Source organism: Oncorhynchus kisutch, linkage group LG23 (genome assembly GCF_002021735.2).
Source record: "Oncorhynchus kisutch isolate 150728-3 linkage group LG23, Okis_V2, whole genome shotgun sequence".
In the NCBI taxonomy this organism is placed as follows: domain Eukaryota; kingdom Metazoa; phylum Chordata; class Actinopteri; order Salmoniformes; family Salmonidae; genus Oncorhynchus; species Oncorhynchus kisutch.
The window spans coordinates 38,578,464-38,594,840 of NC_034196.2; the positions used below are offsets into that span (position 1 = coordinate 38,578,464).

Consider the following 16,377-nt stretch of genomic DNA (forward strand, 5'->3'; position numbering starts at 1 on the left):
GCGACATAATAAAATTCCTTCAATATATCACATTTACTCCGCAATGATTAACATTTTTATGGAAACCATATTTTGGTTTCTTACGTCATTACAAGTTGTCTACATTCAAGTATTAATTCTCCCTAACTCTTACTGAGGAAAAAAATGAATTTTCAAGCCTTATGTGTTCAAGCATTATATTATTTTACCCCCTTTTCTCCCCAATTTCGTGGTATCCAATTGTTTTAGTAGCTACTATCTTGTCTCATCGCTACAACTCCCGTACAGGCTCGGGAGAGATGAAGGTCGAAAGCCATGCGTCCTCCAAAACACAACACAACCAAGCCGCACTGCTTCTTAACACAGCTCGCATCCAACCCGGAAGCCAGCCGCACCAATGTGTCGGAGGAAACACCATGCACCTTGCGACCTGGTTAGCGTGCACTGCGCCCAGCCCGCCACAGGAGTCGCTAGTGCGCGATGAGACAAGGATATCCCTACCGGCCAAACCCTCCCTAACCCGGACGACGCTAGGCCAATTGTGCATCGCCCCTGGTGGCACAGCTGGCGCTGCGATCCGTATGGGCTATTTTATTTAAATGTATTAACCGGACTGAGAAAATCCCATAAGAATTAATAGTTTCATTGATTAGGGTAAGTGAATTCCCCATACTTTCCTGTCATAAATTTAACAAATATTGCCCCAACTATCACATTTGAAGGTAAGACCTGGGTGCAGACAATGTCAAAGTAACAAACGCTTATTAATTAGAACAAAGGTACAGGACGGCAGACAGGCTCAGGGTCAGGTGAGGCAGAACGGTAAAAACCGGGAAAACTAAAAAAACTGGCACTATAGACAGGACAGGAGCTAGGGGGAAAACGCTGGTAGGTATGAATGAACAAAACAAACTGTCAGTGCACAAACAGAGAACACAAGTATAAATACACGGGATAATGGGGAAGCTGGACGACACCTGGATGAGGGTGGAGACAATCACAAAGACCTGTGAAACAGATCAGGGTGTGACACTCTAAACTCACTTTTCGAATGACGAATGGCCCCACACACTGCGCTTCGGTAGTTTTCCGCTACCCCCGCAATTTCCATGCTGATAACAGGTTTCAAAGCTGCCATCAAAGCAGACGTACACATTCAATCAGGATACTCACATACCCAAGCTGTGTTCAAATGCAGAAACTAATATACTATATACTACATGCTTAATTAGTATATACTTCATACTATATACTATTAGTTCATTTTAGTATATTGCAACCAAATGGTAACCTTGATGTTGAGCTTTGCATGTGTACCAAAAGTTGATGCTGTTGCTATGCAGCCTCTTGTTAGCTTGTTAGAATAACAAATAATAGTTAGACATTTACTACTTTGTGTGCTTTGGAAATTCAGACTGTTTAGAGCACACACTGCCCTCTCTGGCCAAGGAGCAGGGTTGATCTAAGCTCTCTGACTTCACAAAGGCAGTCAAGCACCCAAGCTAACTTGCTAAAGTTGGCTAGCTCGCTTGCTACTTCCAGACACAAGTAAGAGAACACATCCTCACTTTGACCATTTACCCACCCTAGAAGAGCTGGTTAGGCTTTTTTCATGTTATATACCATTTAGATAAGCTAAGAATGATGTGAATACTGATGTCAATAAACGTTGGATAACAATAGCTAATATTGTAATATACTGACAAGTTCGATATATTAGTAGCCAACTAACGTTAGGTAGCTAGCTAACAGTTATTACCGGTACATACTGCTGTAATGATATGCTATGCGGTTCATAGTGTAACTAAAAAATTGCCATAATTAGTTAAAGCAAAGAATTTGTATCCACTCTCGCATATTTCCAGTCAGCAGGGAGATGCTGCCCAATTTTATCCGTGGTTGGATTTTTTCATATTCAAGCCAAATTGGTAGAATATCTTTGTGCTTCCTTTCCTATGGTTTTGCTATAGTTTACCTCTTCCTGACCGTGGCCAAAGAGTTTAGATTTACTCATTCACCGCTCTAATATATGCCAATTTATCTATTTTCTAAGGTAGTGATACCCACTTCCCTGGAGAGTAGTTATGGTGTGTGCCTAATTGGTAATGGTTTTAATACCTTGTAATCGAACCAATACTGGAACATCTGCCAATTTACTACTGGAGAATATGTGCTCCTTTATTCGATCACACAGTGCAGCCAGTCGTGCTGATAGCGTCCATCGTGCGTCCATAATATAAATCTCTGGTCAATACACACACCCAGGAAACAAAAACAAACACAAAACAAACAGTATTTGGTTAGGAACGTCTACCTTTCTTATAATTTGAAAATAGTATTTCTCCTCCATCAAAATGTTTTTTTGCACTATGTAATTATAAATCTTGTATCCACAAGGTAGTTCCTCCTATGCACATTTCTGTGTAGGGTTTACATTTATAGCTGGTTTCCCAATCCTAACCAACTGTTTTACAAGTACACTAATTAATACATTTGATTTTACAATGTTTATATATATTTTTTCACACATTATTTTTCTTTAAATTTGTTTATATTTTGTTATCTGCAGGAACATGTTTTATATCTCAGGATTGTGCTCTGGGATCACATAACTCGTAACCGTGTCATATCATCCCATGGCTGCTTCTCTGTTTCAACAGAGAAACACAACCACGGTCGCTAACCAGGATACTTCTGCTTCAAAGAAAGATCCCAATCTGAGATGTCCCCTGCTCCTACAGGGTCACCCTGCTTCAACAGGATGGTTGCCCTAGAATTACTCCTATTCAGAAATAACTCTGCTACAACAAAGTTTCTAACTAGAGGTGTCTTTGCTTCAACAAAAACAATGTGCACAACCTGTTCTTAGAACAGGATTTTCTATGATGGATCAAATAAAACAAGTCCCACCCTGAATTTATCTTATGTGTCCGGAATGACGAATCCACTCACTGACACTCCCGGCAGGTCTGAGGTGGGACTTATGAGCCATGTCTAACGGAGCCCCTGTGCGCAGTTTAACCTCTGTCTCCTGGGAGCAATCAGCAAGCGGAGTTAGCATCCCACAGCTGTCACCAATTTGTCATGGAATATCTAATCAAAGGGAAGAGAGACTGCAGATTCTTTCAAACAACACTTTATCATAAGTGGAGAATCAACCTCCCACTCAACAGTGCATAGTTGAAAAGCTCCACGAACAGTGCCGGTTCCATGCTTTTATAGAGAAAATACATACAACCCCTTTCTGTATATGTGGCAGTCAGCAGATAGTGTGGAAAAGGTCATTTGTTGTCTATGTAAACTCAAGATACCACAAGGTTGATAGCCCGAGAGCTCAACCGTCTAACTGCATTCACAACAACACTATATTATACTCCTTTCTGCAAGGTTCCATACATGTGACTTTCTGTTGATAGTAAACCCACAGGATTTCACATGCTGTGGTTGCACCCTAATGTCTCTTAGCTGTAAGCCCAGTCTTATGACTATGTCACACCAAGACACGTTTGTATCAGGTTTGAAAAAACACTAGCATATAACAAGAGACTATACTTTAAGCAGTAAAACACGAGATAGCATTTTCCGCGACAGTACTTTCAGATCACTGAAACTCCACCTGATGTGGTGGAAGTTGTCGAACCAGATCAGAACGCCTTCGAGGACCCCCTTCAGGTACGGACTGACCAGGTAAAAATGATTATCTGCTGTAAATGTATGTTCTAGCCCTCCAAGAGATATGTAAGAAATGTATTTGTAATATGAAAAATAATTGCATTTATTCCTGTTATCAGTCAAGGTGAGACTGAACATGGACAAGGCGCAGGAGAAACAGAAGGAGAGCTACCGGAGCAGAATCAAGAAGGGGACCAAGTGCTACGACATTCGGGCAAATGACTTGGTTTGGAAGACGGATGAAAGGAAGGCGAGAGCTGGGAAACCTCGCTGCTCTTTCACCTCCTAGCTGAGGTCACCATCTGTTAAAGTTAATATTAAAAAATCTCAGATAATAACTATTTGCATTTGCACACAAAATAACCTGAAGTTAGTTTTAGTTTCCCTAACACTGATATGTTTCTCTTTGTCTTCCTAGGGTTACCTCAGTGGAAGCAACTGAAAACACTGACACCCTACACTTCAGTGAAGCCCAAAGTATGTTAAGCTTTGGTTGACATTTGAGAAAGCAAGAAATTGTAGTTATGCTGAGTTTACAAAAATGTACCTCTTCAATTAACCTATCCACATGACTTTAGGACTAGCAACTGTCAAATCAAATTGTATTTGTCGCATGCTCCAAATTCAACAGCTGTAGGTAGACCTTACCATGAAATGCTTACTTACAAGCCCTTAACCGATAATGCAGTTCAAGAAATAGAGTTAATAAAATATTTACTAAATAAACTAAAGTAATTTTTTAAAAATGAAATTAAAAAGCAACTCAAGGAAATGACATAACAATAATGAGGCTGTATACAGGGGGTACCGGTACCGAGTCAATGTGCGGGGGTACAGGTTAGTCGAGGTCATTTGTAAAGTAGGAGTAATCCCATCCACCAGAACCAGTGAATTTGGTTCAGTCTGATTCTCTGTGCTCTGAGTCGGAGGGGGACCAGCAAGAGGTAGGCTGTACCTTCCAAATGTGTTGAAAAGTACATACAGTTGATGTCGGAAGTTTACATACACCTTAGCCAAATAAATTTAAACTCAGTTTTTCACAATCCCTGACATTTAATCCTTGTAAAAGAAAATCCCTGTTTTAGGTAAATTAGGATCACCACTTTACTTTAAGAATGTGAAATGTCAGAATAATAGTAGAGAGAATGATTTATTTCAGCTTTTATTTCCTTCATCACATTCCCAGTGGGTCAGAAGTTTACATTCACTCAATTAGTATTTGGTAGCATTATCTTTAAATTGTTTAACTTAGGTCAAATTTCTCCATAAAGTACCATCTTTGTCCCCTTGTGCAGTTGCAAACTGTAGTCTGGCTTTTTATGGCTGTTTTGGAGCAGTGGCTTCTTCCTTGCTAAGCGGCCTTTCAGGTTATGTCAATATAGGACTCGTTTTACTGTGGATATACAGTGCCTTGCGAAAGTATTCGGCCCCCTTGAACTTTGCGACCTTTTGCCACATTTCAGGCTTCAAACATAAAGATATAAAACTGTATTTTTTTGTGAAGAATCAACAACAACTGGGACACAATCATGAAGTGGAACGACATTTATTGGATATTTCAAACTTTTTTAACAAATCAAAAGCTGAAAAATTGGGCGTGCAAAATTATTCAGCCCCCTTAAGTTAATACTTTGTAGCGCCACCTTTTGCTGCGATTACAGCTGTAAGTCGCTTGGGGTATGTCTCTATCAGTTTTGCACATCGAGAGACTGACATTTTTTCCCATTCCTCCTTGCAAAACAGCTCGAGCTCAGTGAGGTTGGATGGAGAGCATTTGTGAACAGCAGTTTTCAGTTCTTTCCACAGATTCTCGATTGGATTCAGGTCTGGACTTTGACTTGGCCATTCTAATGTGTTTATTTTTGAACCATTCTATTGTAGATTTTGCTTTATGTTTTGGATCATTGTCTTGTTGGAAGACAAATCTCCGTCCCAGTCTCAGGTCTTTTACAACTCCATCAGGTTTTCTTCCAGAATGGTCCTGTATTTGGCTCCATCCATCTTCCCATCAATTTTAACCATCTTCCCTGTCCCTGCTGAAGAAAAGCAGGCCCAAACCATGATGCTGCCACCACCATGTTTGACAGTGGATGGTGTGTTCAGGGTGATGAGCTGTGTTGCTTTTACGCCAAACATAACGTTTTGCATTGTTGCCAAAAAGTTCAATTTTGGTTTCATCTGACCAGAGCACCTTCTTCCACATGTTTGGTGTGTCTCCCAGGTGGCTTGTGGCAAACTTTAAACGACACTTTTTATGGATATCTTTAAGAAATGGCTTTCTTCTTGCCACTCTTCCATAAAGGCCAGATTTGTGCAATATACGACTGATTGTTGTCCTATGGACAGAGTCTCCCACCTCAGCTGTAGATCTCTGCAGTTCATCCAGAGTGATCATGGGCCTCTTGGCTGCATCTCTGATCAGTCTTCTCCTTGTATGAGCTGAAAGTTTAGAGGGACGGCCAGGTCTTGGTAGATTTGCAGTGGTCTGATACTCCTTCCATTTCAATATTATCGCTTGCACAGTGCTCCTTGGGATGTTTAAAGCTTGGGAAATATTTTTGTATCCAAATCCGGCTTTAAACTTCTTCACAACAGTATCTCGGACCTGCCTGGTGTGTTCCTTGTTCTTCATGATGCTCTCTGCGCTTTTAACGGACCTCTGAGACTATCACAGTGCAGGTGCATTTATACGGAGACTTGATTACACACAGGTGGATTGTATTTATCATCATTAGTCATTTAGGTCAACATTGGATCATTCAGAGATCCTCACTGAACTTCTGGAGAGAGTTTGCTGCACTGAAAGTAAAGGGGCTGAATAATTTTGCACGCCCAATTTTTCAGTTTTTGATTTGTTAAAAAAGTTTGAAATATCCAATAAATGTCGTTCCACTTCATGATTGTGTCCCAATTGTTGTTGATTCTTCACAAAAAAATACAGTTTTATATCTTTATGTTTGAAGCCTGAAATGTGGCAAAAGGTCGCAAAGTTCAAGGGGGCCGAATACTTTCGCAAGGCACTGTAGATACCTTTGTACCTATTTCCTCTTGTATCTTCACAAGGTCCTATGCTGTTGTTCTGGGATTGATTTCCACTTTTCGCACCAAAGTACGTTCATCTCTAAGAGACAGAACACATCTCCTTCCTGAGAGGTTTGACGGCTGCATGGTCCCATGGTACCTTCAGGCGTTTGGAAATTGCTCCCAAGGATGAACCAGAATTTTGGAGGTCTCCAATTTATTTTCTGAGGTCTTGGCTGATTTCTTTTGATTTTCACATGATGTCATGCAAAGCGGCACTGAGTTTTAAGGTAGGCCTTGAAATACATCCACAGGTACACCTCCAATTGACACAAATTAAGTATTTTTGTTAAACAGAAAACCCAAACATATGGCAGCAGATCCACAAGGTCTGCCATGAGAGGTGACTGTATAGTTCCCTTAAGGAAAAGCACCTTTAGTAAATCCGCTTTCTCTGTGAGAGCTTCCCATGTCTGGAATACACTGCCATCAGACACACATAACTGCACCACATATCACACTTTCACAAAATGCATGAAGACATGGCTAAAGGTCAATCAGATTTGTGAACATAATCCCCAGCGCTGTTTTGCCGCTTTCCATGTTGTCTGTTGTCTGTACCTTGTGAGGTGTGGAAACACTTTGTTGCTTTTATGAATTTTGTCTTGCTGCTTTTTGTTCTATGTTGCTCTGTCTCGCTTGTCCTATGTTGCTCTGCGTGTGGTCACTGCTCAATGATTGTCTATATTGTAATTGTTTTTAATAACCTGCCCAGGGACTGCGGTTGAAAATTAGCCAGCTGGCTAAAACCGGGCACTTTTACTGAAACGTTGATTAATGTGCACTGTCCCTGTAAAAATAAACTCAAAACTCAATTAGCCTATCAGAAGCTTCTAAAGCCATGACATAATTTTCTGGAATTTTCCAAGCTGTTTAAACCCACTGGAATTGTGATGCAGTGAATTATAAGTGAAATTATTTGTCTGTAAACAATTGTTGGAAAAATTACTTGTGTCATGCACATCCTAACTGACTTGCCAAAAATATACTTTGTTAACAAGAAATTGGTTGAAAAAACACGTTTTAATGACTCCAACCCAAGTGTTTGTAAACTTCCGTCTTCAACTGTATCTCCCTTTTATAACACTGCACTAATCCATCAAATTTTCTCACTGTAAAGTGTAACCTGTGTGTTTGCTTGTTTACGTCCCTGTCTCCTACCCTGTCCCCTTTAACTCTGCTCCTGTTCTCCAGGACCTAGGGGTTCTGCCCATCACCCAGATGTGGATCCACCTGATGTCCTCCATTACCAAACACCCTCCAACTTTCCATTACATCAGCTACTGTTATTGTCATGTTGTCATTATCTGCTAAGAAAGTTTACTGGGCTCATAATATGTGAGATACACGGATGAACTAAAAACACTAGCACTGCAAACACTCAGAACGAAGAGAGCAGCAGTGCCTGGTCTTTGCAGTCTCCCTCTTCAAGTCCCCCTTCTGGGACTGGCTGCCTGTTGAGAAGTGACAGGCAGAATCTCCCACCCACACAACAACCACCTCCTCTATATTCCACACACCAGAATTCAGTACTTTAGTCTATGAATGCCATGTGAGTGTATAAATAAGTTAATGACTATACCAAAAACGATGAACGTTTATGTATTCAAATCTGTAATATTGGTGTTTCACAAGGTGTTCATTATTGTAAATTGAAAGGTATCCCATTTCCTCCACATTATTAATTGTTGTACCCTAGAACCTACAATAAATGCATATATATTCAACCACAAGGATGTACTAATGACCTATGCGATATACAAAAATATATTTATCATAATAGAGAACTACTTACTGAAATTCTATTATTTCAGTGTAGATAAGGGAAGGGCAGGTGAAAATATAAACATGACAGGCAGACAAGCTAGTGTATGAATCAAATGGATTTGCATATGAATGGAGTGGAAATTAGCTGGCTTTGGGATCTATCTGTAAGGTATGTAACTTTAATGTGTCAAGCGGATTACACGTTTTCTTTACCATTTCCGAAACGTAGTAACGTTTAAGATGTGGATTTCATGTTGTAATGTTAACAAGGTACCTAAAAGTAGTTAAAAGTAATATTTTCATTTTATTAGCTTAACAAAACTTGTTTAAACAGCAAAATTGTCACGGAAATCAGCCTTGTTTGCATAGTGATGATGAAAAGAACGTCATTTAGACTATAATGATCTCAAGATTCTAATCATTATGTCATCACACCGTTGATATCGCAATGGACGCTAATAGCTAACTGAATCCCATTGTGACGCAGAGGAGGACACTTTTTGGCCTGGGGGACATTATTTGGCATGACAGCCCCGAAAAGGCTAGATCCGTTGACTTGCGCTGGGTTTGTGCCACACTTGCTAAAAAGTTTAGAAACACTGTCCAAGTAAACAAAAACAAACAGTGGATTGCTGCTGGAATTTTGGATAATGGTAATTGGCCAGACAAATGACTGCGGTCTCTGCAATAACCGTTGGAATAGCAAAAAACTAAAACGAAATAAACACTTTTTTTTACACACATTCTCTCCTCTCCTGGCTACATGTGTCATATGTGCTTTTGCTGCATTGTGTGTGTGTGTGTGTGTGTGTGTGTGGGGGGGGGGGGGGGGGGGTTGTCTAGGCAACCGAAACTTGTTTGCTCCAATATCTTGCTTGTTTCAGCAAGGAGTGACAAACTTTCATCACGTTAAGAGTCCATGTTAACTAAAAAACTAACTCAACCCCAGCGGTTCGTTGCACCATGACGGGCTTCATCCATAACCGTCGGTTACATGGTTATATTGTAACTATGCAAGCCCTAATGGATAGGTGAAATATTGTGGAAATTCTGACTGACCGTTGGTTTCATGTATTGGCTCACTCAGGGAAGGAGACAAAGAAAGTAAATGACATAAGTATTGGGATTGGGGAAGACTCCTTGGCATTTCTAAAACCATTGATGAGAATGCTGCTATTTGAAGACTTTCTGATATAAATGCTAAAGTCTCCTTCGCGTCAATGAACTCATGGCTTAACTGTGAGAAAAGCTCCACACAGTTCATAGAGTTGGTTCTTTAATAATCCAAATACATGGCAACAAACACTTTTTAGAGTGCTAAATAAGGAACAGTGTTCTTCTGGTCCCAAAAAAACATCTATATTTGCACACAGTGCAACACTATAGCAATGCAATCCATCATAATCGCATTGACCCAATGGACTCAGCAAAAAAAAAAAACTATGAGTTTATAGTAATGAATAATTGGGTGAAACAACAGACTTGTTCAGTCCTATGATTAAGTCCCAAATGGCACCCTAATCCCTATGTAGTTGCCTACCTTTGACCAGAGCCCTTAGGCCAAAGGAAGTGCACTATGTTTGGAATATGGTACCATCAGGGACAGAATCTATGAACCAAGAGAAAGGGAAGAGCGTTGAGTGTTGATTAAGTCCAATTATGAGTTTCATAACAAGAAATGTAAATGCTGAGTCATCTTTTTCTCTCTTCAACACACAACCTCTTCCCCTCCTTCCTTTCTCATTTCTCTGTCTGTCAGTCTTAATATGAACCCACCCTGTGGATGGTTTCTCTATCTCCACCCACTTCTCTCCCTCTCCATCTATTACCTTTTCACTCTCTGTCCTTCTCTGTCTCTCTCGCTCATCCCAACCTAACACACTTCCCCTCCCTCTCTTTCGCCCCCCCTCTCTATCCCTTCCTCTCTCTATCACTACCTCTCTTTCGCTATCCCTCCCTCTCTCTATCCCTCCCTCTCTCCCTATTCATTGCCCTGTCTACTGGTTTCTCATTCTAACATAGCACAGTGTATATAATATGAACATGTGTCCTGATTATTACCACAATATATTTTGATTCCTACCCATGTATTCTGATTATTACCACAATGTATCCTGATTCCTACCCCATGTATCCTGAATCCTACCCCCATGTATCCTGATTCCTACCCCCATGTATCCTGCTTCCTACCCCCATGTATCCTGATTCCTACCCCCATGTATCCTGATTCCTACCCCCATGTATCCTGATTCCTACCCCCATGTATCCTGATTCCTACCCCCATGTATCCTGATTCCTACCCCCATGTATCCTGATTCCCCCCCTATCTCTAACCCTGCTTTTCTATCTCCATCCTTGCTCTCTCTCTCTCTCTCTCTCTCTCTCTCTGGGCAGACAGCATTTGCTCTGTGTTGTTTATGTTGTGTACAGTTGGGGCCGGTATTGCTCTTCACCCTCACGCCCACAATAGCACCCTACCATATTCCTCTCTCCGGCAGCCACGATGTTGCCATGGCTCCAGGTTACAAAATGCTCTGTAATACGTTTTAATAATATTTATAATATGTATTTATTTTGAATACAATACAGTGTTTATTTATCAGAGTACAGCGCTGTGATTTCCAAGGTATCTTTGAAGCACCTTTTAAATGATTCAGTTATGTCGCTGGTGCATTTTTAAAATCAAGACTTTCAGGTAATTAAACCCTCAAGGGTTCTGTATAAAATGTTTTACGTGAGGTTTATGTCCCTTATTGGGCTTGAGGGATCAGTAGCAAAGATATCAAAACATGTTAATCAAAGAATGTTTCAATGTGATTCCCAAATGGTTTTGTGACACCACCAGAGGAGAACGTCCTCTGGGCATTTGTTTATGAAAACTTTGAAAATGACAAATCTAGGTTGGGGTAATATAATCCTTAGCCTAACAGAAATATGCTGGGAACAAGAAATAGTCAACATGGAACATCCCAAGTGTTATTGTCACTGGAGTAACCTGTTACAGACTAGAAAACATGAGGTCCACATCTTCAACCTGATGTAACCTGTTACTGACTAGAGAACATGAGGTCCACATCTTCACCCTGATGTAACCTGTTACTGACTAGAGAACATGAGGTCCACATCTTCAACCTGATGTAACCTGTTACTGACTAGAGAACATGAGGTCCACATCTTCACCCTGATGTAACCTGTTACTGACTAGAGAACATGAGGTCCACATCTTCAACCTGATGTAACCTGTTACTGACTAGAGAACATGAGGTCCACATCTTCACCCTGATGTAACCTGTTACTGACTAGAGAACATGAGGTCCTCATCTTCAACCTGATGTAACCTGTTACTGACTAGAGAACATGAGGTCCACATCTTCACCCTGATGTAACCTGTTACTGACTAGAGAACATGAGGTCCACATCTTCACCCTGATGTAACCTGTTACTGACTAGAGAACATGAGGTCCACATCTTCACCCTGATGTAACCTGTTACTGACTAGAGAACATGAGGTCCACATCTTCACCCTGATGTAACCTGTTACTGACTAGAGAACATGAGGTCCACATCTTCAACCTGATGTAACCTGTTACAGACTAGAGAACATGAGGACCTCGTCTTCACCCTGATGTAACCTGTTACTGACTAGAAAACATGAGGTCCTCATCTTCAACCTGATGTAACCTGTTACAGACTAGAAAACATGAGGACCTCGTCTTCACCCTGATGTAACCTGTTACTGACTAGAGAACATGAGGACCTCGTCTTCACCCTGATGTAACCTGTTACAGACTAGAGAACATGAGGACCTCGTCTTCACCCTGATGTAACCTGTTACTGACTAGAGAACATGAGGACCACATCTTCACCCTGATGTAACCTGTTACTGACTAGAGAACATGAGGTCCACATCTTCAACCTGATGTAACCTGTTACAGACTAGAGAACATGAGGACCTCGTCTTCACCCTGATGTAACCTGTTACTGACTAGAGAACATGAGGACCTCGTCTTCACCCTGATGTAACCTGTTACTGACTAGAGAACATGAGGACCTCGTCTTCACCCTGATGTAACCTGTTACAGACTAAAGAACACGAGGACCTCGTCTTCACCCTGATGTAACCTGTTACTGACTAGAGAACACGAGGACCTCGTCTTCACCCTGATGTAACCTGTTACTGACTAGAAAACACGAGGACCTCGTCTTCACCCTGATTCTATGCTGCCCCTTTTCTTATATCTAGAGTACCAGTCAAAAGTTTGGACACACCTACTCATTCAAGGGTTTTTCTTTATTTTAACAATTTTATACATTGTAGAATAATAGTGAAGACATCAAAACTATGAAATAACATATATGGAATCATGTAGTAACCATAAAGTGTTTAACAAATCAAAATATATTTTGCATTTGAGATTCTTCAAAATAGTCACCCTTTGCCTGAAGACAGCTTTGCACACTCATTCTCTCAACCAGCTTCATGAGGAATGCTTTTCCAAGAGTCTTGAAGTAGTTCCCACATATGCTGAGCACATGTTGGCTGCTTTTCCTTCACTCTTTTCGGTACAACTCATCCCAACCCATCTCAATTGGGTTGAGGTCGGATGATTGTGGAGGTCAGGTCATCTAATGAAGCACTCCATCACTCTCCTTCTTGGTCAAATAGCCCTTACACCTTCTGGAGGTGCGTTGGGTCATTGTCCTGTTGAAAAATACATGTTAGTCCCACCAAGTGCAAACCAGATGGGATGGCGTATCGCTGCAGAATGCTGTGGTAGCGATGTTGGTTAAGTGTGCCTTGAATTCTAAATAAATCACTGACAGTGTCCATTAGTAGTTTCTTTGCAGCAATTTGACCAGGCCTGATTCACGCAGTCTCCTCTGAACAGTTGATGTTGAGATGTGTCTCTGTGAAGCATTTGGGCTGCAATAACTCTAATGAGTTTATCCTCTGCAGCAGAGGTAACTCTGGATCTTCCTTTCCTGTGGCCTTCCTCAGGAGAGCTAGTTTCATCATAGCGCTTGATGGATTTTTCCACTGCACTTGAAAAACTTTCAACGTTTTTGAAATGTTCTGGATTGAAATAATGATGGACTGTCATTTCTCTTTGCTTATTTGAGCTGTTCTTGCCATAATATGTAGTTGGTCTTTTACCAAATAGGGCTATCTTCTGTATACCACCCCTACCTTATCACAACACAACTGATTGGCTCAAACGCATTAAGAAGGAAATACATTTCATAAATGAACTTTTAACAAGGTATACCTGTTAATTGAAATGCATTCCAGGTGACTACCACATGAAGCTGGTTGAGAGAATGCCAAGAGTGTGCTATCATCAAGTCAAAGAATCTAAAATGTATTTTGATTTGAAGGACATAAAATGTATTTTGATTTGTTTAACACTTTTTTGGTTACTACATGATTCCATATGTGTTATTTCATAGTTTTGACGTCTTCACTATTATTCTACAATGTAGAAAATAGTAAAAATAAAGAAAAACCCTTGAATGAGTAGGTGTGTCAAAACGTTTGACTGGTACTGTATATATACATGCATTCCGAAAGTGTTACGAACCCTTCAGATTTTCCACATTCTGTTACGTTACAGCCTTATTCTAAAATTGATTAAATACATGTTTTTCCTCATCAACCTACACACAATACCACATAATGACAAAGTGGAAACGGGTTATTTGAGATGTTTCTACAACTTGATTGGAGTCTACCTGTGGTAAATTAAATGGATTGGACATGATTTGGAAAGGCACACATCTGTCTATATAAGGAACCACAGTTGACTCTACAGAGCAAAACCCAAGCCATGAGATCGAAGGAATTGTCCGTAGAGCTCCGAGACAGGATTATGTCGAGGCACAGATCTGGGGAAGGGTACCAAAACATTTCTGCAGCATTGAAGGTCCCGAAGAACACAATGGCCTCCATCATTCTTAAATGGAAGAAGTTTGGAACCACCAAGACTCTACCTAGACCTGGCCACCCGGCCAAACTTAGCAAGAACACAATGGTCACTCTGACAGAGTTCCTCTGTGGAGATGGGAGAACCTTCCAAAAGGACAACCATCTCTGCAGCACTCCACTAATCAGGCCTTTATGGTAGAGTGGCCAGACGGAAGCCACTCCTCAGTAAAAGGCACATGACAGACCGCTTGGAGTTTGCCAAAGGTCATCTAAAGGACTCTCAGACCATGAGAAACAAGATTCTCTGATGTGATTAAACCAACATTGAACTCTTTGGCCTGAATGCCAAGCATCACTTCTGGAGGACACCAGGCACTGCTCATCACCTTGCCAATCACATCCCTACGGTGAAGCATAGTGGTGGCAGCATCATGCTGTGGGGATGTTTTTCAGCGGCAGGGACTGAGAGACTTGTCAAGATTGAGGGAAAGATGAATGGAGCAAAGTACAGAGAGAACTTTGAAAACCTGTTCCAGAGTGCTCAGGACCTCAGACTGGGGCGAAGGTTCACCTTCCAACAGAACAATGACCCTAAGCACACAGCCAAGACAACGCAGGAGTGGTTTCACAACAAGTCTGAATGTCCTTGAGTGGCCCAGCCAGAGCCTGGACTTGACCCGGATCGAACATCTCTGGAGAGACCTGAAAATAGCTGTGCAGCGACGCTCCCCATCCAACCTGACAGAGCTTGAGAGGATCTGCAGAGAAGAAAGGGAGAAATTACCCAAATACAGGTGTGCCAAGCTTGTAGCGTCATACCCAAGAAGACTCGAGGCTGTAATCGCTGCCAAAGGTGCTTCAACAAAGTACTGAGTAAAGGGTCTGAATACTTATGTAAATGTGAAATATTAGTTGTTTTTTTATACATTTGCAAAAATGACAAATCGGTGTTTACTTTGTCATTGTGCGGTATTGTGTGTAGATTGATGAGGGAAAAAATGATTTAATCCATGCAATTTTGGGAATTTGGGAAATGTATGGGAATTTTGGAGATTCAGTGATTGAATGTCTCTGTCCTGTGCCATCACAGGTCCACCCAGATTAAGACGTACTCATGGGACAACGCCCAGGTAATCCTGGCGGGGAACAAGGCTGACATGGAGGAGGAGAGAGTGGTGTCAGTGGATAGTGGTCGAATGCTGGCCGAACAGCTTGGTGAGTGGACAACTTCGCTGTCAATCATATCCTCCTCAAATCAGTACTCTCAGAAAGGGACACACCCTGGCTGGAGAAATAGGTTTGACTCAAATATGTTGGATAACTGTCATGTTGATATCAGTGGATGATTTATTAGAATGTCCAAGCTGGCATGTCTAATTTTGTAGAAATGTAAGATTCAGTCTGCATCAATTTAATGTAGTATTTGATGGTAAACTTCTAATGATAACATTACAAACTTTTTACTGGGTTATTTGAGAAGGGTCCAAAAAAAGTAATCTGAGTGTGCAAAAAAAGTGATCTGGAAGGTCCAAAAACCAAATCAGGAATTTCAAGAATGGGATTTAGTACACATCCCAAAACCTAGTCCGGAAGTCTAAGGAAGTTATCCCGGGGTTCAAGGAAGTAATCTGGGGTACTCCACCACATTTCCTGGTGGTGCAATTCCATAAAATGTTTTACATTTATTGAAAACAGTAACTCCCCTTAATGTACTCTGAGCATTTCATTACTTAAGGACCAAGATTTTCTTTTCAAAATATCTTCTGAATTTTCCTAATTGTATTGTTGTTAATGGTTTTCATCAAACAGCGACGATAGGTTCAATATACTGTAGGTCACGCAAAAGTGTATGTGGTGTTTAGTTTTTATGATGCAGAATGATAATGGGTTTATGAGACAGCCTGAGCACACCTCTGCCATGTATTATTAATTAGAGCCTTCACTAGGCTCCTCTA

General features: G+C 41.0%; 1 protein-coding gene and 1 long non-coding RNA gene across 3 annotated transcripts in view; both read left to right on the top strand.

The window, feature by feature from the left end:
- LOC109868692 (ras-related protein Rab-3C) overlaps window positions 1-16,377 on the top strand; it is a 71,417-nt gene that overhangs the window by 47,106 nt on the left and 7,934 nt on the right. For both annotated transcript variants that reach the window (XM_020458416.2, XM_020458415.2), the window contains exon 4: window positions 15,513-15,637. In XM_020458416.2, the coding sequence (XP_020314005.1) occupies window positions 15,513-15,637 (125 nt within the window). The remainder of the gene's footprint in view (window positions 1-15,512; window positions 15,638-16,377) is intronic.
- Window positions 1,296-8,462, top strand: LOC116356628 (uncharacterized). Its single transcript, XR_004205046.1, has 5 exons — window positions 1,296-1,527; window positions 2,640-3,666; window positions 3,771-3,945; window positions 4,070-4,128; window positions 7,927-8,462. It is a non-coding gene; the product is annotated as an uncharacterized LOC116356628 (long non-coding RNA).